Below are 22152 nucleotides of genomic sequence, written 5' to 3'. Positions count from 1 at the left end.
TTATCAAGTAGTAGAATGGTAAAGTTGTCGAATTTTCAAAACGTCGAATCGTCATCTGTTCGAATTGCCAAGTAGTAGAATGGTAAAGTAGTCGAATGGACAAAAAGTCGAAACGCCATCTGTTCGAATTATCAAGTAGTAGAATGGTAAAGTTGTCGAATGTTCAAAACATCGAAGCGTAATTTAGTCGAATGCTAAAAACATCGAATTCTCAATTCGTCGAATGTTCAAAACGTCGAATGATAAAAACGTCGAATGCTAAAAACATCGAATCGTCAACATGTCGAATGTTCAAAACGTCGAATTGTTAATTCATCGAATGCTTAAATCATCGAATTTTCCATTCGTCGAATGTTCAAAACGTCGAATGATCAAAACGTCGAATGCTAAAAACATCGAATTCTCAAATCGTCGAATGCTCAAATAGTCGAAACGCCATCTGTTCGAAATGTCAAGTAGTAGAATGGTAAAGTAGTCGAAACGCCATCTGTTCGAATTGCCAAGTAGTAGAATGGTAAAGTAGTCGAATGTTCAAAACGTCGAATGATAAAAACGTCGAATGCTCAGAACATTGAACTGTTAATTCGTCGAATGCTCAAAACGTCAAATGATAAAAACGTCGAATGCTAAAAACATCGAATCGTCAAAAGTTCGAAAAAGATCTTTGTTTTAAGTTAATGTCTACTGAAGACAAAGAACTTTTTCGAACTTTTGACGATTCGATGTTTTTAGCATTCGACGTTTTTATCATTCGACGTTTTGAGCATTCGACGAATTAACAGTTCGATGTTCTGAGCATTCGCCGTTTTGAACATTCGACTACTTTACCATTCTACTACTTGTCAATTCGAACAGATGGCGTTTCGACTACTTTACCATTCGACTACCTAACCATTCTACTACTTGACATTTCGAACAGATGGCGTTTCGACTATTTGAGCATTCGACGATTTGAGAATTCGATGTTTTTAGCATTCGATTAAATGAAGATTCGATGTTTTTAGCATTCGACTAAATGACGATTCGATGTTTTGAACATTCGACAACTTTACCATTCTACTACTTGATAATTCGAACAGATGGCGTTTCGACTTTTTGTCCATTCGACTACTTTACCATTCTACTACTTGGCAATTCGAACAGATGACGATTCGACGTTTTGAACATTCGACAACTTTACCATTCTACTACTTGATAATTCGAACAGATGGCGTTTCGACTATTTAAGCATTCGACGAACGGACTATTCGATGGTTTTACCATTCGACTAAATGACGATTCGACGTTTTGAGCATTCGACGTTTTGAACATTCGACGTTTTGAACATTCGACGAATTGAGAATTCGATGTTTTTAGCATTCGATTAACTAAAGATTCGATATTTTTAGCATTCGACTACATGACGATTCGATGTTTTTAGCATTCGACGTTTTGTCCATTCGATTACTTGGCATTCGTCTATTTGATCATTCGACGACTTGGCGATTAGGGGATATGCATGCGTCTCATTCCACCCTAAGGTACTATATTTTTTTAGATTTGGAAATGTGAGTGTGCCCTTCTATGTTTCATTTTCATTGCTATAACTGCGAGAGTACATTCGATTATTTTCGATTTAAATTCGAGATTTCTCACTCATGATCGAAAAGTAGATTGTGAAGTTAGGTACTTAACCGTTTAAAAGTTTTCAAACTGACGTTTTATTTCTGTTAAAAATGAGTTTTTATAAAATCTTTCATTTAAAATGCACTTAATTCATAGAAATTATTACCATCCATCTTTTATAAACTTCACCAAGTAAGTTTATTTTAATATATAATCGTATTTATTGTCAAAAATGGAGCTTGACGCTTAAACCGGTCAATCATAACCTCTTTATGTCTACATGTTTCAACAAATAATTTTACCTTTCAGACTTTCAGGAAAAATTTTGATTTTAATTAACTTATTAATATTTTATTTATAGATTTAAAAATTCAACATTCTTGTGAATAAGATTAGACTTTTGTATGTATATTACACAGAATTAAAATTTTTTTTAATATTCTTTTTTCTTATAACTTATTAAAAGTTTCGATATAACCAATTGAAGTGATTGAACTTAAAATTCTAGCCATATATTTATTATTTGTTTATATAAGTAAAGAAATTATTTTCTTAAAAATATATACGACTCTGATGTAAATAAAACAAGTTTCTTAAAAATAATTAATTTTATTGTACAGTCGAAAATAACAGAGAACAGTAGAATAGTATTTTATAGAAATTTGTAAAATTGAGTACTGTTAAAATTAAATGCTGTTATTCACATATTTTAATGTATCACAGCCAAGGCGCGTACCGATATAGATTATTAATTTCACCAAATTAATTTTATAGGACAAAAATCCTTTCTGTAGTTAATTCTACAATGAGCTATTTTGAACTTTTTATATGTATTTATAATATTATATTTACTTTTGTATAACTAGTAGTTTTAAAGGCAATATAGCTCATAGAATGTTTGACAAATTAATATTAATTAATTAATTAATTATTAACTATAATAATTTGAATGTTCTTTCATTCATTCACTTTTCTGTCCCTCACACTCTGAAGTTGTGTTTTGTGTATACTTTTGTTTTTTGTTATTATTATGCAAATTACAAAATTTTTTATTTTCAAATATAAATTTTTTAAATAATTTCATAATCAAAATTTAAAAAATTCACTTATTAAGTACAAAATTAATTATTACTGTTAATATTTTCAAAAATTTTAATAAAATTTCACGAAAGAATTCAATTATTTTCGAAAATTTTAATAAATCCTTCGAAACAATTCAATTATTTTTTTAATTAGTAAAATTTTAATAAATCCTTCAAAACATTTTAATTATTTTTATAAATAGTAAAATTCTTCGCAAGAATTGAATTAATATTATAAATAGGTAGTAAAATTCTTTGCAGGAATTATATTATTTTTAATCAAATTTAAATAAAATTACACGAAAGAATTAAATTATTTTCTAAAATTTTAATAAATCCTTCGAAACAATTCAATTATTTTTTTAAATAGTAAAATTTTAATAAATCCTTCAAAACATTTCAATTATTTTTATAAATAGTAAAATTCTTCACAAGAATTCAATTAATTTTATAAATAGGTAGTAAAATTCTTCGCAGGAATTAGAGGTGTGCAAAAAGCTCGAATAGCATGGTCGAGCTCGAGCCGGGCTCGATACTCGAGTCAGGCTCGAGTTTTAGTTACTCAAAAATATTTGAGTGCTCGAAAAATTCAAGTGCTCAAAATTATTTTAGGTTTAATACTGCACGTGTCGGGTGGAATTTGGTTCAAGTTCGGATTGATTCTGCTCAGCTCTGCTAGAAAAACGAAAAGCTTAAAATACTCGATCGAGCTTTTTGCACAACTCTAGCAGGAATTATATTATTTTTAATCAAATTTAAATAAAATTACACGAAAGAATTAAATTATTTATAAAAATTTCCATAAAATTCAATTTCAACAAGAATTTAAAATTCTCTAAAAATAATTCAATTATTTTCAAAATATTTTTAAAAAAATTCTATATAAAAATTAAATTCGTGAAAAAAATTGAAAAAATTCAATTTTTTTCAAAAAATAATAAAATTCTTGTAATGAATTCAATTATTTTGAATATACTTAATTTTAATAAAATTCTTTAAAGAAATTTAATTATTTTCGAAACAACTTTAATTGAATTTCTCGAAAAAATTTCATTATTTTCAAATATTTCTATAAAATTCTTTATAACAATTTAATTAATTTAAACATTCGTAGGGGAGACTAGGTGCGGTTGTTACGCTGTGCAGTTGTTACAATGGAATATCTGAGAAACAGTTAGTTATAGAGATGGGGTTTTATAAAGAAAAATGTTTAGTTTTTATGTACGAACTTACTGCAATATGTTTAAAAATTATATGCAAGCTTTACAAGTAAAAAAATAGGCACATTGGTTTTTAGAGGCCAAAAGTAAATATTTCTCTGCCTGGTTTTTTTTTAAATAATTAATAGACCTTTATACTTAACAAAGGGTCAAAATAAGTGAAACCGGCTACTTGAAAAATTTTTATCTCCAATTTTCAAGTTATCTATGATTTTTAGTAGATATATGAGTACACTTTTTCCCCCTAAAATATTTTTCAAAAAAAAATTTTATTTTTGAAGTAATCAGGTATTGAAGTTTTAGGTCATTTTATTTTCATTTTATTATTACTTTGAAACAAATAAAGATAATTAAGTAATTTTTTTTTAAATTAAAGCTTAAAGTCTATACTTTAAAGATGAAATAAAGCGATTGCTAAAAAATGAAAATTTATAATTGTTATTAACAATTCTTTTAAACAATTGCAAATTGAAGAATGTTCTCAATGTTTTTGAAAGATTAAATTACGATATATTGATGTGCAAAACTATAAGGATTCATTTAAAAAAAAGAAAAATGAGTAACCTCCAATATTATAGAAATTGTGTAGATTTTTCTGCCAAAATGCAGGCCAAAATCGATTTTTAATCTTAAAAATCCGCTTGAAAGCGTGAAATTTCTAACAAAACAAAAGAAGATCTTATTTATTCGTTTGCAATTTTATCTTTTTCCAGGAACTTGAGTCAATTTTTGCTTGCATTTTGTCAGCAAAATTTACATAATTTCTATAATATTGGAAGTTACTCATTTTTCTTTTTTTTAAATGAATCCTTATAGTTTTGCGCATCAATATATCGTAATTTAATCTTTCAAAAACATTGAGAACATTCTTCAATTTGCAATTGTTTAAAAGAATTGTTAATAACAATTATAAATTTTCATTTTTTAGCAATCGCTTTATTTCATCTTTAAAGTATAGACTTTAAGCTTTAATTTAAAAAAAAATTACTTAATTATCTTTATTTGTTTCAAAATAATAATAAAATTAAAATAAAATGACCTAAAACTTCAATACCTGATTACTTCAAAAATAAAATTTTTTTTTGAAAAATATTTTAGGGGGAAAAAGTGTACTCATATATCTACTAAAAATCATAGATAACTTGAAAATTGGAGATAAAAATTTTTCAAGTGGCCGGTTTCACTTATTTTGACCCCAAAGTAAATTTTTTTAATATCAATTCTATGAGGATTAAGCTTTAAAAAACTGCCTTGGTTGTCCACATTTAGTGTATACTTTTTTAATAAAGTGTTTTATTGTAAAAAATGTACCTGTTGTGCAGTTGTTACAAGTGATAATAAGAACGGATATTTTTTCCAAAATTCAGCAAATTCGTTTGAAATGTAAAATATTTATCAAAAATGTAATAACACTCATTTTTTATGAAAAATCTCATGGTTTTTCTAAATTCGTCTTCAAAATTAATGAAAAAAAACTTTTTTAAGTTTCTTTCATTTCGAAACAATAATATTAATGCTGCCATCTCTATGCAACTGTCACGTACTATTACGTTGAGCCAAAAATTATAAATAATTAATAAAAATGGTTTTAAAAAATTATTTGTCTTCAATTTAGAAATGTTACGGATGATTCTTGGTATTGTAACAACCGACATTCACTTTGTGCAGTTGTTACAATTTACACGCTGTCACTAAAATGATTCTAGTTAATTAAATAATAAATATAGAGCTAAATAAATTATGGCCGTTTAATATTATAAGTTTCAGGAATTACTGGATAATCATATTTATTAGTAAGTAACGAATTATTCAAATAAATATGATTATTCAGTAATTCCTGAAAATTATTATTCAACAATTTAATTATTTCTTAAAATTTTAATAAATCCTTTGAAACAATTTAACTATTTTTATAAATAATAGTAAAATTCTTCGCAAGAATTCAATTGTTTTCAATTCAATTTTATTAAAATTCTTCTTTATAAAATTCAATTGCTTTCAAAATTTTCAATTAAAATTATTAAAGAAACTCCATTAGTTTAAAAAAAATTCAAAGAAATTCTTCAAAAAAATTTAATTAGGATTTTTAAAAATTTTAATAAAATTCTTTGTGAGAATTCTGTTATTTTCCTAAATAATAAAATTTTTTGAAGGAATTCTATTATTATCAAATTTTTTGATAAAATTCTTTGCAACAATTCGATGATTTTCAATACATTCATTTTAAAATTGAAAATATTTGAAAAGAAAAATTATAAAAAAGTTAAGAAACAAAAAAGCAAACAACAACTAACTTCAAACTGCGAACAGATTACCGAAATATGTACTTTATTATTATTAATGTTATAATTATTTTTATTTTATAATTACATAATTCAAAATTGTAATGACAAATAGAAATCATCAGAATTTTTTTTCAATTCTTTTCATTAAAAGACTAAAATTTTGTTAAATATTATGTTTTGTCAAATTGAAATTATGCAAATTTTTGTTCACTTCTAAACAAAATTAGAAAATTGTTAAAGAACTGTGATTAAGAAATAGAACATTTATTTATTTTTCATTATTTTGGTTTATGAATCACAATTATTTTAACAAAATTATTAGTTTGTTTTAGAAAAAGAAGAAGAATATTCAAATTCAAACCTTTTTTAAATTAAATAACTTATAATTAAAGATGACCAAGTAATAAAATCATTATTTTATATTATAAGAATATTGTTACTGTAACGCCATCAAAATTATTTTCATCATTTTAATTCAATTATTATTTTCTAGAATTTAAAATTATTTTTTATGAAAAGAATTGAATTCCTTAAAAAATTTTATTATTTATAAAAATAATTGAATTCAGCTGTGAAATTTTTATTATTTATAAAAATAATTAAATGTTTGCATAGAATTTTATTAAAATTTTTTTTAAATAATTGAATTCTTTTTCGGAAATTTTATTAAAATAGTAGATATTGAAAATCATTGAAATTAGACATTTATTTATTTATTTATTTTGACATTTATGAAAATAATTGAACTTTGGAGAAGAATTTTGTTATCTATAAAGATAATTGAAATTTTTTTCAAATTTTGAACATAGTTGAATTTTCTAAGAAGAATTTTATTTTTTTTGAAAATAATTGAATTTCTGTAATTATTTACAATTTATCCAAAATTGAATTTTTTTAGTGTTTTTAACAAAAATTTAAATTAGAAAATTTTAAATTTCTATTATTTTTAAAATTACTAATTTTATTTAAAAAAGGCAGTAAGTTGCTAGTTCCATGTTAAGCAATATTGAAGGTTAAATCTTTAGAATTTGTGCCATATTAGATTGTCAATTATTTTGTAGAATGTATAATACCTAATCTTATTTTCTGACTCTAAAATTACAATTTTTTTTATTATTATCATAGATTTGTAATTCCTAAAAATTTAAAATTTATAAAACATTTGAATATATATTCAGCAATTTTAAAAATCTGAGGTTTATTTTAAATATTTGTTTAAATTTAATTATTGGTAATCTAAAAATTTAAATAATTTACAATAATTGCAATATTGGATATCTATAAAAGTTTCTAGCTATTTTTGATATGATTACTAATATTCTTGCAATTATTTTTTGTTTATACATATATACTTTGATTAATTATTTCTATAATTTTTTATTATCAGTTTTTTATTATTTTCTTATATATATTAATTTCTTTATAGAATTTGTCTTTAAATTTTACTAAGAAAAATTTTCTACATTAGCAGCTTTGGTCACACGTTTGAGTCAGAAAATTAAAATTTATAAAAAATGAAGACTAATAAATTTCAGACATGAGTAAAACTGTTAATGAAGTCCATCCAGTGAAGGGATGACAACCTTTTCCATTCCCATAAGTATCGCCATAATTTTCCCAGAGAAATCCTGTTTTTTTATACTGTAAAATGACATTTTTAATCAAATTTTGTCTTAGATTTGTATAAATATTCTTTGCTTTTAACTGATGTGGACCTTGAATTTTCGAATAATGATTTAAGGCTTTAGCAGTAAGATAATTGATATTCATCCAAATAGCACCACGCCAATAAGGAGCATCGTGTTCCGTGTTGTATTTCATATACAATGGAGAATTTTTCGCTAATGATCTCAACCCATATTTGGTCCATAGCAAATCGGGATTTACAATGTCATCGAGAATTTTTCCCAATTGTGACGAATCCGGTTCAATGATTTGTAAAATAAATGGAAATAGGGAAACATATCCAAATGTTGTATCAACAAATCTCAAAATAGGATCTTCTAAAACAATTCGCGTCATTTCAAGTGACTGCTGCGATCTTGGCGATGGTGTTGGTTTCCTGAGACTCACTTTGTCGGTATGCAATCCATAATCAGCGAAAGTTTGTGTCTTCGGCGACCAATGCAAATGATTCAGTAAATCATTGTCAGTTAGGTAGTTATAAGTATCCAAGTACTTTTCACTTGGTTTGTGTAGAATGTCGGCAATTTGAGACATTACATTAGCGGCGAGGGCAATCCAACATCGTAAATCAATGTGTCGTTCATCTAAATTTGGATGCGAAGCTCTTGGGTAATCGTCTAGTCCGGAAGTTAAAGTTTTTGGATTCAATTCACGACTTGTTGTACCATTTCTCCCGCGCCAACGATAAGTTCCTGGCATATCACCAATCTGTGTTGTATTGAACCAAGTAAACCATGCTTGCAGTCTAGGATAGAGTTTTTCTAATAAAATATAATGATTTTTCAAAAGTTCTTGACGATTATGATCGAGTATGCATTTTAAGGTAATAAAAAATGTTGGTGGGTTTGCATTGGTGTTTACTTGAGTGACAAATTCTTCAGGAACCTTTACAAGGGCTTCTTGTCCTAGAATCATTTCCCTCGGTATCCAACCTTCGATATTCATGAGGTCGAACCAGTGACTCATTATGTCCATTTGAATATTTAAATTCCAGGCTGAAATAAGTAATCCGTGGAAACCTTCGTCCCAAAGAAAGCCACGGGGGAAAAAACTCCGACTCGGAACGGCTGTGTAAAGGGCAGCTTTCCAATAGGGAACCGGTTCTTTGGTATGGGCACTTTTCACCTGTGCCGAACCATAAAAATATCCTATTGATCCCATCATATTTGAAAATGCCATTTTTGCAAAATTCACTTCATCTTCTTTATAACCTTTCGCGGCGAGTTGAAAAACTCGATCGAATTTCTCATTAAATATTTTTCGTCGTTCGCTAAGAGCTTTTTGATAACGTTCGCCAATTAATTTTTCACTTCGATTATTAAAACTTGCCGATTCAAAACTAATTTCGAATTCAAATGGAATCTTTGCTGTTACTTGAGTTGCAACGAAATTGGGATCTAATTTACTTCCATCGTGGGCTGATGATAATTGTTCACCGCCAAGGACAATATGCTTTTTATTGGAGCCTTTTTGTGTGGCTATTCGAAAATTTTGAAGAACTGTTTCTTTTAAGACGTGTAGGCCGGGCGCTACTGTTACCAAGAACGAATGCTCCTCTACTTGACCTTTGAGGCTATTGAGGTTTATTGAAAAAAATCCGAGACCTTCGGTATTACCCTCCATTCCTGTGAGGCGTTGACTGTCACCCAAAACCGCTCTAATTTTGCCGTTTGTTTTATCTTCAATTGCTGTGTAAAAGATGAAGGAAATTTCCTCACCATCCCGTTCACCTTTTTCTGATGAGACACCAATTCTTGCTGACCAATCGCCACCGTGTTTACCACCTGGTCTTTTTATGAAGGACGTTCTCAAAATTGCCCCACCGTCAACTATTTCCTGAACGCCGAAAGTTTCTCCATCGTGTTCCAGCCAAGCATATCTGAAATTCAGTTTTCATTTCCTTATTATACTTATTGACTTTTTCTCTCACATTTTCAATTATTTTCAATTAAAAAAAGATAACATTTTTTTTCCAAGTGCATGCATAAATGTATGTAAATCAATTATATAGTTATAGTTTAGAATTAAATGTTTGCAATTGAAAATAGTTATCCTGACGTGCATTTTAAATGATAATAAAATTACCTATGACTTAACTATTTATATTCGTGAGTCACGTGTTTTCTAATTACTCTCGCGAATAATGTTTTTTTTATTTAGGAGCCATCGTAATTAAAACAAAACTTACCGGTCTAATTTATCACCTTGTTCACACCAATGTCGTAGTCCATCTCCTCCTTGTCGTAAGAATTGTGGAAAATACCACATTAGACCCGTTACCAATGAATAAGGGTCTCGGGTTTTCATTCCAAAATAAACGCCTGATCTATATGAACCCCAATATCTCTCGGAATTATTTAATTTGGCTGCATTAACCAGCTATATTGGAAAGTAAAATTAATTATGAAAATCCTCCATCATTAAACAAAAAAATTATTTTTCAAAATTTAATGTGATTCATTTGAAACAGGGAAAAACGATGTTTTTAGATTATTTAATCGTATGAACGTATCAACTATTAATATGCTTTAAACTAAAGATTAGTACGGACTATACTAATTGTTTTGGACTATTTTGTCAAAAGCTGATACGTTCGTACGATTAAGTAACCTAAAAACATCGTTTTCCCCTGTTTGAACTGAATCATATTAAATTTTGAAACAAAAAGTCTTTCAGTGTAAATTCTTAATTTTGCCCTGTAATTTCTTACTTTTTCAACATTATATGGCGTATTAACGCGAGTTTCTAAATATCCCTTATAACTAAACCAAATTGCAACTCCTATACAAACAACCGTTAAAATAGTATTCAAAATAGGCATCTTAGAAATTGACGATTTATCAGAATCACTGGAACTTATTACTCTTGATTTTATTTTCTGTGGTCTTTCATGTCCTTTCACTTTGGTCATTTTATTTGTTTAAAAGTACAGTTTCGAATTTAATCTGAAAAAAATCATTTAATTCATTTTTATTTAATTGCTATTTTTAATAACCGTAATATTTTTTATATTAATATAATAATTATTTAAACTTTTAGTATAGTTACGTTTTGAGGTTATGTTTTAAAAATGAACTTGAAACTAAGTTTAAAAATGAAAATATTTTTGAAAATTTAAATATTATAATTGAAACTTGGAGAAAAATGAATTATCATTTATTTAAACTATTTCAATTGGTACTTACCAAACAGATTTAATAATAATTATTTGCAAACTACTATTGCCAACGTGGACATTGTTATCGATTCTTCAAAAAAGAATTTTAAGTGTACATTTATATTTCTAAATTCACTGACATCAATTAACTAAACTTGCCTGTTTTCCATAATGTAAATTAATAATTAAATGTTTCAAATAATACATAAATATGTTTATAAGAAGTCTGCAAATGCAGACGCGATGTAGGTAAAAATTTTTTATTTTCATTTTTGAAACAGCAAATCACAAATTGATACACTTCAGTTTTTCAAATTCATTGGCGCGTTTTTTTAAAAATAAGTATTTCAAAACTTGTTACTTATTAATAATTATTATAAATATAAACAAAATATAACACCAAAGTTTTTTTAATTATTAACTATACGTTGTTTCTGTGCACTAATTATACCAATTAAACTTACACTGTCTACAAAAATTATGAGGGAGGGTGTGCACCGATGTGAGAGAGAAAAAACATTTAATTTGAATTTTCTGACTCACTTACTCTTATGTGTTACTATGACAACCATGCATGCATTTAGAGCTTTAGAGCTCTAAACAGAAAAAGCATCAAACGGTAAAAGTATTAATTTTCATGACATAAAAAAAATTCTTGAGTTTGCTTGTTTTATTAAAATTAGCATACTTTCTAAATAATTTCAATTATTAATGTTTTTTTTACTCTATTTTATTGAAATACCATAGTTATTCTAATATGTGACAATTTTTCGCAAACATGGCCAAGATTTTAAGGCACGAAAATATCTATCTATAATAATACACTGTCAAGTTTATTGACGATAGACATGGACAAACAGACAATTTTCTACAGTCTTTGAGTTTTAATGTGTTAAAACGAAAAAATGTATATGACAATTACCAATTTTTGTGCAGTGTACAGAAAGGAGTCTGATTTTATAAATATAAATTAAATTAAAAAATTAAAATTTTTAAACTATTAAAAAATAAACAAGATGTTTATTTCATGATCATTTAGCTTCCTCAATATAATATATACCAATTGCTTAATTTTTTATTATAGAATAATTATTTTAAAGTACGTTAAGATAAAGTTTCAAAAAATACAAATATCGATTAATTTTATAAATATTGATAAAATATATACTCTATATACATGAATCGATTCGTTTTCATATCAGAAATACAATTTTGACAGTAATTAATGAAAATTTTAATAAAGAAAAAAATTATTTAAAAAAATACAAAAATAAATTTTTTTTTAATTAAAAAATTGCTAAAAAAATTTTTTTTTTAGATATTTTTGAAAATCCTTCTGTCTGATTTTAGATATTCGTGACCTTAATACACCTACAAAATTTTATCAAAATCCGTCAAAACATGTAAGAGAAATTCGAAAATCGACATCACTATAAGGCTTTCTTTAAGATGAGGAAGCAAAAATTGAAAAAAAAATTTTTAAAGTATATTGCAGTCATTATTGTAAACTTAAATTAAAATGTGACTTGGTGAACTTTAATTTCACGGTTACAAAATGTTTAGCAATATTCAATTAAAAAATAAATAATTTAAAATTTTTTGATTTTTCGAATTTTTCAAAAAAATTGAATTTCTCCCGTTCTAATTAATATTTTATAAATCTGTAAATTATTACATATTAATAATATAATAATATTAATAATAATAATATATTACATATATTATTATTATTATAAATCTGTAAATTGATAAACACACATACATTAAATGTTTTACAAACATTTCTGGAATCTTTGATGATTCATGCTAAAATTCGGATGTTTTAGTCAATGTACAGACAGAAATCTGATTTTATTTATAAGGGCGATTATAAATTAATTACGTAATCAAAAGGAATGTTCCTATTATTTATATTTATTGCATTCTCTTGGTGTCTGTTTCATTACAAATAATAATTTTGTCATGGTGAAAATACATTTGGGTATGGAAAGGTGATTCTAAATATTCACAGTTCCCTTGGAAATTTAAAATATTTATTTCGACAACTGTATGTGTATGATACAAACAAAGTAGGTATCGAGCATTAGAGAATAAATATTAATAAAGAATTGCATTATAGAGGAAAATTTTCATTCATAATTAGAATATCTGTCTTTTCTTTTATGTTCGTGCATGAGAAAAAAAACTTCAGCATATTTTTCTATATAATATAGTATATTATTTGTTATTGCTGCTATAATTATTTTAATTATTTTGTGAATCATTATATTCACAATGATACCCATATTTCTTTGACATATCGCATTTCTTATATTCTAAGCCCTTAATAGAATATCTTAAACATCTATAACATATTTAATCTTAAAAATTTTCAATAAAACAATTGTATATGTACAATATATTGGTAACGTCTTAAACTTCAACAAACTTAATAATTTTTTCTTTTTCCCTTCTTCATATTCTTCTTCTTCTTCTTCTTCTTCTTTAATTTCAAGTAATAAATTATGTAAATTGTGAATAAATTGTTTGCACCTCGTCAATATAATTCCACAATTGCAAATATTCGAATAATTTTTGTTTTAAGTAATTGAATTTAAACAATTATTTTTTCAAGTACTTTCAACTTGACAGCAAAGTGAAAATTAATTTTACATTTTATAGAAATCGTTGTTCAAGCGAAAGGCTCATATTGGTGCGAAACGCAATTAAGAAAATCGTGTTTTACAAGAAAATTTCTTCAATATTATTACAAGAAATTAATCATAAAATAATGATTGTATTTACATAGAAATGCTCTTTTTTGGTATTTAGTAACACCACGTATACTATTTAACTTACTATTAATTTAATTAATACCCCCCCCCTCTCTCTCTCTCTCTCTCTCTCTCTCTCTCTCTGTATGTATCAGTAACTTTTTTGGGAATATCTTAACTTTATTATATTATATTTATAATATCTATTTCACTATCAAGTGATGTATATTGAAGTCATGATCCAAAAAATTCAATTAAAGAATAGAATCTTTATTATGATTAGAGTAGATATATTTTTCCCTCAAAACAATGTATATATATTCAAGAAGCTATGGAATAATTCAATTAGTATTTTGATTCTAAACTTGTGTGAGGCTTTTTTGCATCAAAAAAGTGTGAGGAAAATCAGATTCTCAAAAGATTTTTATGAATATGTAGATAATTTTAATTAATCAATATTCTGTAATTTGTTTTTTTTAATAATAATTTTCGAATTTTATAATTAATTCTAGAGATATGCACGTAGATTAATGTACCCATGATTGAAAAAATATTCGCAGAAATACGAAAAATCAATCTTACATTTAACTAGAAAAAATTGAATTCAATTAAATGTTTAAATAAATTAATGAATTGAAATAAAAGTTTTAATTAGTAAACTAATTAAATTTTTTTTAAATTAACTAATCTATCACATTTGAAATATATTGATGCATGGAATTATTTTTCAATGGAGTTAAAATTTACATTCCTTGGAAATAAAATAGAAATTTGAGTGTGCGTTTAACAAAATTATTTGCAAATAGAATGTAAAAAAACATCTCTGATTTTTTCTTTTTTTTGTAAATTGTGAACGGAAATTTTTTGTTGATTGAAATGTATATTTATGTGCTTGGTGGTAATGGAATTATTAACTTTTAAATTGTTCTATATGCACTACCACCTAAATGTGCTATTCAATTATGCGATGAGAATTAAGCACCTTTTTGTTTTATGGAAGCATTTTTATCAAAGTGCTTCGATTCAATTTTCTAATAAATTTTTCATTTCTAGATAATGATGAAGCCAAGTATAGTATTCAATGAGAGCAGAGCTGGGTAAATATTTGAAATGAATCTATTTGAAATACCTATTTGAAATGAAAAATGGCATTTTCTATTTTATATTTCAAATAGAAATGAAACAACCAATTTGCATTTTCTATTTTAAATAGATTTACAACCTATTTTCCATTTAAAATTCCATTTCCATTTTCAGTACTATTCAATAGTAATGCAAATTTTCACTGCTGAATTAAAACCTTTCAATTAAAGGTCCACCCCCATGGCAGCGTGAAAGCGGAAAGCGTTAGATAATAGGAACTTATGCTACAATGGAAATCTTCTTATTTCCTTTGAATCGAATGTTTTTATTGGCTAAACGCTTTTCATTTTCCTTTTTCACGCCGCCGTGGGACTGGACAGACCCTTAATGCGTTATCAAAAATCAAAGATCTTTTTTGTAAGTACAATACAATCCTTCCATCATCGGCTCCTGTCAAACGACTTTTCAGCCACGCTGGAATGATTTTACGTTCAAAAAAAGGTCCATGGGAGACGACATTTTTGAAAAGCAACCCATATAGCACAACATTTTTCAGAAAGTTTGCAGCAAGTTTGCGGTGCAAAGTTCGGAAGTTTGCATGTCAAGTTTGCAGCAAAGTTTATGGATGTATAAAAATGTCTGCCCGATTTAAAGTTTGCAATGCAAACTTGCTGAAAATTTGCATGGCAAAGTTAAACTTAAATGTCTGCGCATTAGTTTTCTATGACAGTTGAGAGACGTTAACGTTGAGATTTTTTAGAAAGTTTGCGGCAAATTATTCTCAAGTTTGCTATAAAATTATTTTTAATTTTTTCGTGAAAACTTGTAGCAAGTTTGCATTGCAAACTTTAAATCGGGCAGACATTTTTATACGTCCATAAACTTTGCTGCAAACTTTCCATGCAAACCTCCGAACTTTGCACCGCGAACTTGCTGCAAACTTACTGAAAAATGTTGTGCTATGTGAGAATTGCTTTTAAAAGCAAACAAGCATATTAAAATTAAAAAATTTTCGAACTGTCAGGATACTCTAGATCTTATAATAAAAATTTTTTAAAAACCATTTTGCATTTTATATTAACCTATTTCAAATACATATTTTGCATTTTGCATTTTAAATAAGAAACAGACAACTATTTTCCATTTTACATTTTAAATAGGTTTTATGAATCTATTTGGCATTTTGTATTTTAAATAGAAATAAAGAACCATTTTACCCAGCTCTGAATGAGAGTACGTTGTGACATATGTAGCATAAATCCATACAGATTTTTAAGCTTTTTTTATTGCCATTTATTTTTGAATCTCCTATAGTTTTCTACGAATGGCGGAATGAAACTAAAGTTTCCAATGTTCTAATGAATTTTTTTTTATCTATTTGGGTATTTTTCTTCTTCTGTTAATTATACAAAGTTTTCCGCAATCATTTTTTAGTTCTTTGGAACATTGCAAATATTAGTTTCATTATCGGCAGTGATTTTTCTGCACAGAAAAAAAATTCTACTGTATCAAGTTATGTATTTGAAATTTGTCACGAAAAAAGTAGGAAAACTATTTATTATTAAATTTTATCAATTTTTACTTTCACTAATTAGTGAATTAAATCCTTATGATTTAATTTCTCATCGTTTTCACTCCTTTTTAAATAGGATTATTATTATTATTATTATTATTATTATTATTATTTTTAGTTACGCTCATTTTCAAATAGAAGATAAACAATTTTATGTTTCTTTCTGATATTTAAAATTCTTGAGATAATTATATGAAGCGAAAATAAGTAAATATATATATAATTGCATGTAGAAAAGTTGACAAATATTAAAATTTTACAAATAAATAGTGTGAAAAAATAAATACGTAGTACAAAATACTAACACTGAATAAAAAGTAAAATAATATCATTTTGAGAACAATAAACTTTGATTTTATTATGAAAGAAAGCGTTTTCTTTTAATATTCATTTAAGTTTCTTTAATTTGATTACTATTGTTCATATCAGGAAATTTTTTTATTATTTCTATTTAGTAAAAGCTTAATTTCTTTTACATTTACTAGCTCCTCCGACGGCCGCAAGCGGCCGTCTACGGTGCTAGTTTTTCTATGTCCATTGTCCAAGTCCATTATTTCATTAATAATAATATTCAAATTTTTTCAGTTAATAATTTGCTTATCTATATTTGAAATGTTGACGTTTTTTCTGACAATGCAAAATAAGATTTATGATGAGTACTTTCTCTTAACAAAAATAAAATTTATATATTCGCGCTCTTTTTAAATAACATACGACTGCAGCGCCACCTCACATATCTAATGTCCAAACAATTTTGAAAACACCCTTCTATTAAGATTTTACATTCTCATTGCCCATTCTTTACTTCGATACTTTTCGATACATTCGACCTTTCCACTCCATGTCTTTTTTAAGAAAGGACTCAAATACAAATGGTAATTGTTACAAAAAACAATGTACCAAGTTCTTGAGTAACAAATATTTCACGAATTTCCGATACGTGATTTTGTCTTTTCTTGCGAAAAAATAAAAAGAAAGTGTACGAATTTAGTACCCTTATTTTTAAATATTTTCTAAATCGTCGATTTCTCAACGCAAAAGGACAGACCGATCAGCTCATTAAATTACTTCTTCTCTAAAATTTCTTCAATTTACATCTCTTTGTTATTAATTTTTATAAACAAAGATCATAATGCTGATTGTCGAAGAAATGAAGTCAATAAATAATTATTTTTTCTTTTTTTGGGTCAATAAGAAATTTGAATAGTTGATTTATTCAATTCAGTTTATCAATTGACTTTTAAGAGAGGACTATAACGAAGATATTTTTGAGAAGAAGAGAATTTTTACAAGCAAACGCTTATAAATTGAGATTAATGTGCTGATTCGACTGGCCAGTTGCGTTGATTACGGTTCATTTCCGCAGGCTATCTTTACTACTTGCTCGGCTAGTGGATGCTGTGCTTGATTCACCTGGACCACCAGCACCACTGGCATCGCCATTGATGCTGGAACCTGCCAATGACGCTGTAGGTGTCACTGGTGCCGATCGTCGTCTTACTTTCGTCAACGCTTTATCCAGTCTCTGAATAAACATATCGACATCCGATCGCCTCATTCCGAGCGCGGCAGCCGCTGTTAGATACGGCACCGGATAATTACTATTATGAGCTCCCCAACCTGCCAATTAATATCTCCATTATTTTTCCTTCCAGAGAGGATCATAGAAGTGAAATTTGTAATTACCTTCAAATTTGTGGGAAGCGATAAGTTTCGAGTCTGTTGTTGTAATAACTCTTGTTCCGCTGACATTCCTGAGAAATAGCATGGAACCCAACATTGTCACCTGTTTATTATCGTGCTGATGACTAAGACATTGCAGTGTCATGCCCATGGAAATGGGGTTCCCTTTCGTATCGAGAAGTCTCTCGCCATGACGATTGGCAATTTTGCCAAGTTCATCTTTCAAATATGAATACATTTCCTTTCGTTGAGCAATAAGTTGCTTGTAACCAGCCATACCAAGACTCAGAAGCGTTATCATAACATCCATCACAGAACTTGCATTCGCACGGCCAGGGTAAATTTTTGAAATTCGATCCAAAATATTTTTGTCGAATGAGCCAATTATTGCACCACCGACTGGAACTAAAAAATTCTTATCCGTACTTTGAACAAACGCATCCACTCTTCCCTTCCTCGACGCCTCCTGTATCAGGTGCATGCATCTCGTACTCTGTAAACTATTTTCAAAAAACGAAAAACATTTTTCAATACGAAAAGTATTGTAGTACGAAAAATGAAATTAGTCATTCTCACCCGTAAGCATTGTTGACTAGATGTGGAATGTTGTATTGAGTACAAAGCGCGGCAATTGCGTCAATGGAATCACAAGCTCGGGGAGCAAAACAACTCGTTGTTGTGAGTACACATGCAACACTTTCACCTAAAGCTGACATTTGAGCCTCGAGCCTTTGCATGTCGGTTTTTAATTCGTCGCCTACTATTTGCATTTCTAGAACCACTGGTTCAAGTCCCGCTGTGATTATGGACTTGAAACTTGACTTTTGGTCGATCCTCGACCACAGGACGTATTTGGCTCGAGGTCTGTCTTGTTTGAACGTCAGCATACAAAGAACCAAACTCATGCCCGTAGCCATTGGCGATAAAAAACAACCTGCTATGGTTTTCACCCCTACAGAATGGGACAAAATTATTATTATCTTGTTCCTTTTTGAAACTCTTTGAAAAGCTTTAAAAAGCAACTCTTACCCATGTATCGAATTACTTCCAGGACCAAAGCATTTGTCAACTTGTACATGAGACTGCTGCCAGCCGCTTTTGGCTGCACTTCCTCCAAGTCACCGGATCTTCCGATTCCATGGCCCATACGAAAGTGGCGTCTGGCAACAATGTTCGAAATGATTCTTGCCTCCCGTTCGCCCACACTGCAATTCGAGGGGAAGTTGTTGCTGTCCATTTGTGCGAGGTCGGCTAGAAATGCTTCTATTGTAGCATCGTCCCATCCATCCTCTGGCCATTTTCGCTATGTAAGTATTTCATAATTTAATTCATTGCTTTTTAATTGAGCAGCTCATCATTTTCAAATACTCACGTGTTCGATAAAATGTCTTATTTGATTTTCACGCGTTTTCTTCGCATTTAGTCCTTGTTGCACGTAAGTTGATGGAATGAGTCTCTCAGCCAAACTGAATGCTTGATTGTTCATTTTGCTTGATGGCTGAGTTACTTAACTTTTTTATTTCTCAATGTCTTTTAGAAGATAATTGCCTTTAGTACATCATTGCTGATTAATTTATTCACAGGAACACCATTTCATGATCAAAAAAATGCAATGAAAATGAAAGTTACCAATTATCTTTTTTTTAATTAATAATTTCATATTCTAAAGCCAATAAATATTCAGCCAATAAATTAAAAACCAATTCTTCTAATTTGAAAATGGTAAATTTCAGTTGATTAATTTTATTTCAATAGTTTTAATTCTACAAACATTCATTAAAAATTGAATTCAATAAAAGACCTTGTTTTCTAAAAACATAAAACATGCAGAGAACATTTTTATGTGATAGTGATTTATGTGACAATTTTGAAGAGTGGATGAAGCAAAATAAAACAAATTTCTTCATGTTTATAAACGTTTTTTTTATTTCTAAATTCTAATTTGTTAACAGTGGATTGTAAGACAAAAGAAAACACTGGCGTGTATAAATAAATGGATGAAAAAAGTCTTTAAAATAAATTTGACATAATGAAGCATATATCCAATAACTAATTACTATTCTAGTAGAGAAAATGTTTTACATTCGCAACGTGTGTAGAAAGAAATAATCGAAAAAGACAATGTAAAAACAGAAAATCTATTAGACTATATTGAGACAATATTTTCCAAGGCGCATCAGTCTAAATCGACTAAATTGAAAAATATGATATAACAAAAGTGTTGTTACTGTCGTTCTCGAAAATCCTGATTTAATTATAAATCTCGTGTTTTTTCCAGCATTTATAATTACGTAATAAAACATTTGTCACGTTAGTAAATTATATACAATTTTTTTCAAGTTAAAAACAATTTTCTGTTTGTCAATTCACAAAATCTATTAACATTTTCTGTATTAAATTTTAAACAATCATTTAAACTTTTAAATTTCATTAAAATTAACAATTAGACTGTCATCTGTCGAAAAAGTTTTGAGGACGACAGTAAGTCTGAAAGGAGTAAGATTGAAAATTGATAACTATTCATGCGTCAAACAGCTAAAAACATTTGGTATAAACAATCTGAAAGTAAGTACGTAGATGTATGAAAAGACTTTTCGTGAATATTTTCCGAGTTCCTTGTGATTTATATAAGTTACCGTATTTTTTTTCTATTTTCATATTGTGACAAGTGAAAGAAGAAAAATTTTAAAAAGCTGTGAAAGTTGATATATAGACTTTAAAAATGATTTGATCATCGCACTGATTGTTGAAATTATTTTTAGGTATTTACAAACAAATATTAAAGAAGATGAGCAATGTGAAAGTAGATGGAAAAATTTTGCCAGAAATTGATGACAAAGAAAGGTAAAGAAAAAAATAAATTCTATATTTTCCAAATGAATTTGAAGGACGATGCAATAAAATGAATAAAATTTTGTCGGCTGTCAATTTTGAAGGTTATGTTATGTCGAGGTCAACTAAATTGGATTAATTTTTACGCAATAGGGACAATGCAACACAATTGTTCAAGCACTAAACTTGACGAAACAGTGTCACGATTATTCACGGGAACATGATGATATCGACGGACGCATGGAGGATCGCAAAATTGGCCAGTTTTAAAATGTTACCTCGAATTTTGACGACGTTTGAGCAGGAGACATACGTGTACCATCGCAGAGCGCTACGTACGACCTCTCCTTTTCCAACTTTGACAGCTTCGGACCTTATAAAGTCTCCCACAATTCGACAGGTGCATTATCTTGTTTCTTTTCAAATTTCTCTATCTCCTTCATTTGTTTCATCATTTTATTTTTGTTCGCGAAAGGAGGATTTTTATTTCAGTTGTCAAGTGACGTAATATATTTTAGGCTTTTAGGCAATTTTAGGAAAGAAAGAAAGAGAGGGAATTTAAAATTGTGGGTAACTGCACACATATAGAGGCGGACGCACTCGTGTGCACTCGTCGCACTCGTGAACGATGAAACTCGCATGCCCACTGCGCCTTCGATTTTTCACTTTTCAGAGCAATTATTACATCGATATGTTATGTTTTCAGCAAAAATCGGTTTATTCATTTGAGCTCGATCACTCTTCGTTTTTATAAACAAAAAAATAAAACTTATGAATTCCATGTTAATTTTGAAAATGGAAAATTTGTGCGCGCATTTTTCATTTTGAATCTATTAGAATTATTGAAATTGTTTTTGTTGAAAAGTAATCTAAGCTTTTTTAATATTAAAAAATTGAATAAAACTGAAAATGAGAATCATTATATTTCGAAAATGTAGAATAGAATTTGGTAAAAATTTATAACCGGCGCCTTTTCTTTTACGGTCTGATCGATATTGAATAAACTCTGGTAGTTGAATGAATTCTCCTCAGTGTGCGCTGCTTGCAAAGTAGATGTGACATATTTTTTACTTATTTTTCGTGAATTCCTGTCTTTTAACTTTTTTTTTAATATCAGTTATCAGTAATTCAGTATTAAGTTGGATGAGAAAAAGCTACATTCTCTCATAAACGTTCAACGAAACTTGTAAGAA

At 28.0% G+C, this 22152-nt stretch overlaps 3 protein-coding genes across 5 annotated transcripts in view; 1 reads left to right on the top strand and 2 right to left on the bottom strand.

Annotated features, from left to right (window-relative positions):
- Positions 1-7086: 7086 nt before the first annotated feature.
- Positions 7087-11459, bottom strand: LOC122502337 (mannosyl-oligosaccharide glucosidase GCS1). The gene is made up of 4 exons (XM_043612329.1): positions 11064-11459; positions 10589-10823; positions 10067-10257; positions 7087-9757 (listed from the first exon to the last, which is right to left on the bottom strand). The coding sequence occupies exons 2-4, from the start codon at positions 10787-10789 to the stop codon at positions 7714-7716; spliced, it is 2436 nt and encodes an 811-aa protein (XP_043468264.1). The 5' UTR covers positions 10790-10823; positions 11064-11459; the 3' UTR covers positions 7087-7713.
- A 5721-nt stretch (positions 11460-17180) lies between these two features.
- On the bottom strand, positions 17181-21372 carry LOC122502340 (O-phosphoseryl-tRNA(Sec) selenium transferase). The gene is made up of 6 exons (XM_043612337.1): positions 21238-21372; positions 19500-19691; positions 19157-19430; positions 18704-19079; positions 18131-18627; positions 17181-18064 (listed from the first exon to the last, which is right to left on the bottom strand). The coding sequence occupies exons 2-6, from the start codon at positions 19611-19613 to the stop codon at positions 17799-17801; spliced, it is 1527 nt and encodes a 508-aa protein (XP_043468272.1). The 5' UTR covers positions 19614-19691; positions 21238-21372; the 3' UTR covers positions 17181-17798.
- LOC122502338 (cytosolic purine 5'-nucleotidase) overlaps positions 19380-22152 on the top strand; it is a 46218-nt gene continuing 43445 nt past the window's right edge. The window contains exons 1-3 of one of the 3 annotated variants that reach the window (XM_043612330.1): positions 19380-19434; positions 20890-20971; positions 21113-21359. In XM_043612330.1, coding sequence (XP_043468265.1) covers positions 21180-21359 — 180 coding nt within the window. In that variant the 5' untranslated portion in view covers positions 19380-19434; positions 20890-20971; positions 21113-21179. Of the gene's footprint in view, positions 19435-20677; positions 20693-20889; positions 20972-21112; positions 21360-21983; positions 22146-22152 lie in introns of those variants that run through there. The other 2 variants (XM_043612331.1, XM_043612333.1) reach the window with 2 other exon arrangements.

This window comes from Leptopilina heterotoma, unplaced genomic scaffold, assembly GCF_015476425.1.
Source record: "Leptopilina heterotoma isolate Lh14 unplaced genomic scaffold, ASM1547642v1 Lhet_228, whole genome shotgun sequence".
Taxonomy (NCBI): domain Eukaryota; kingdom Metazoa; phylum Arthropoda; class Insecta; order Hymenoptera; family Figitidae; genus Leptopilina; species Leptopilina heterotoma.
This window is presented reverse-complemented; position numbering and strand designations above follow the sequence as displayed.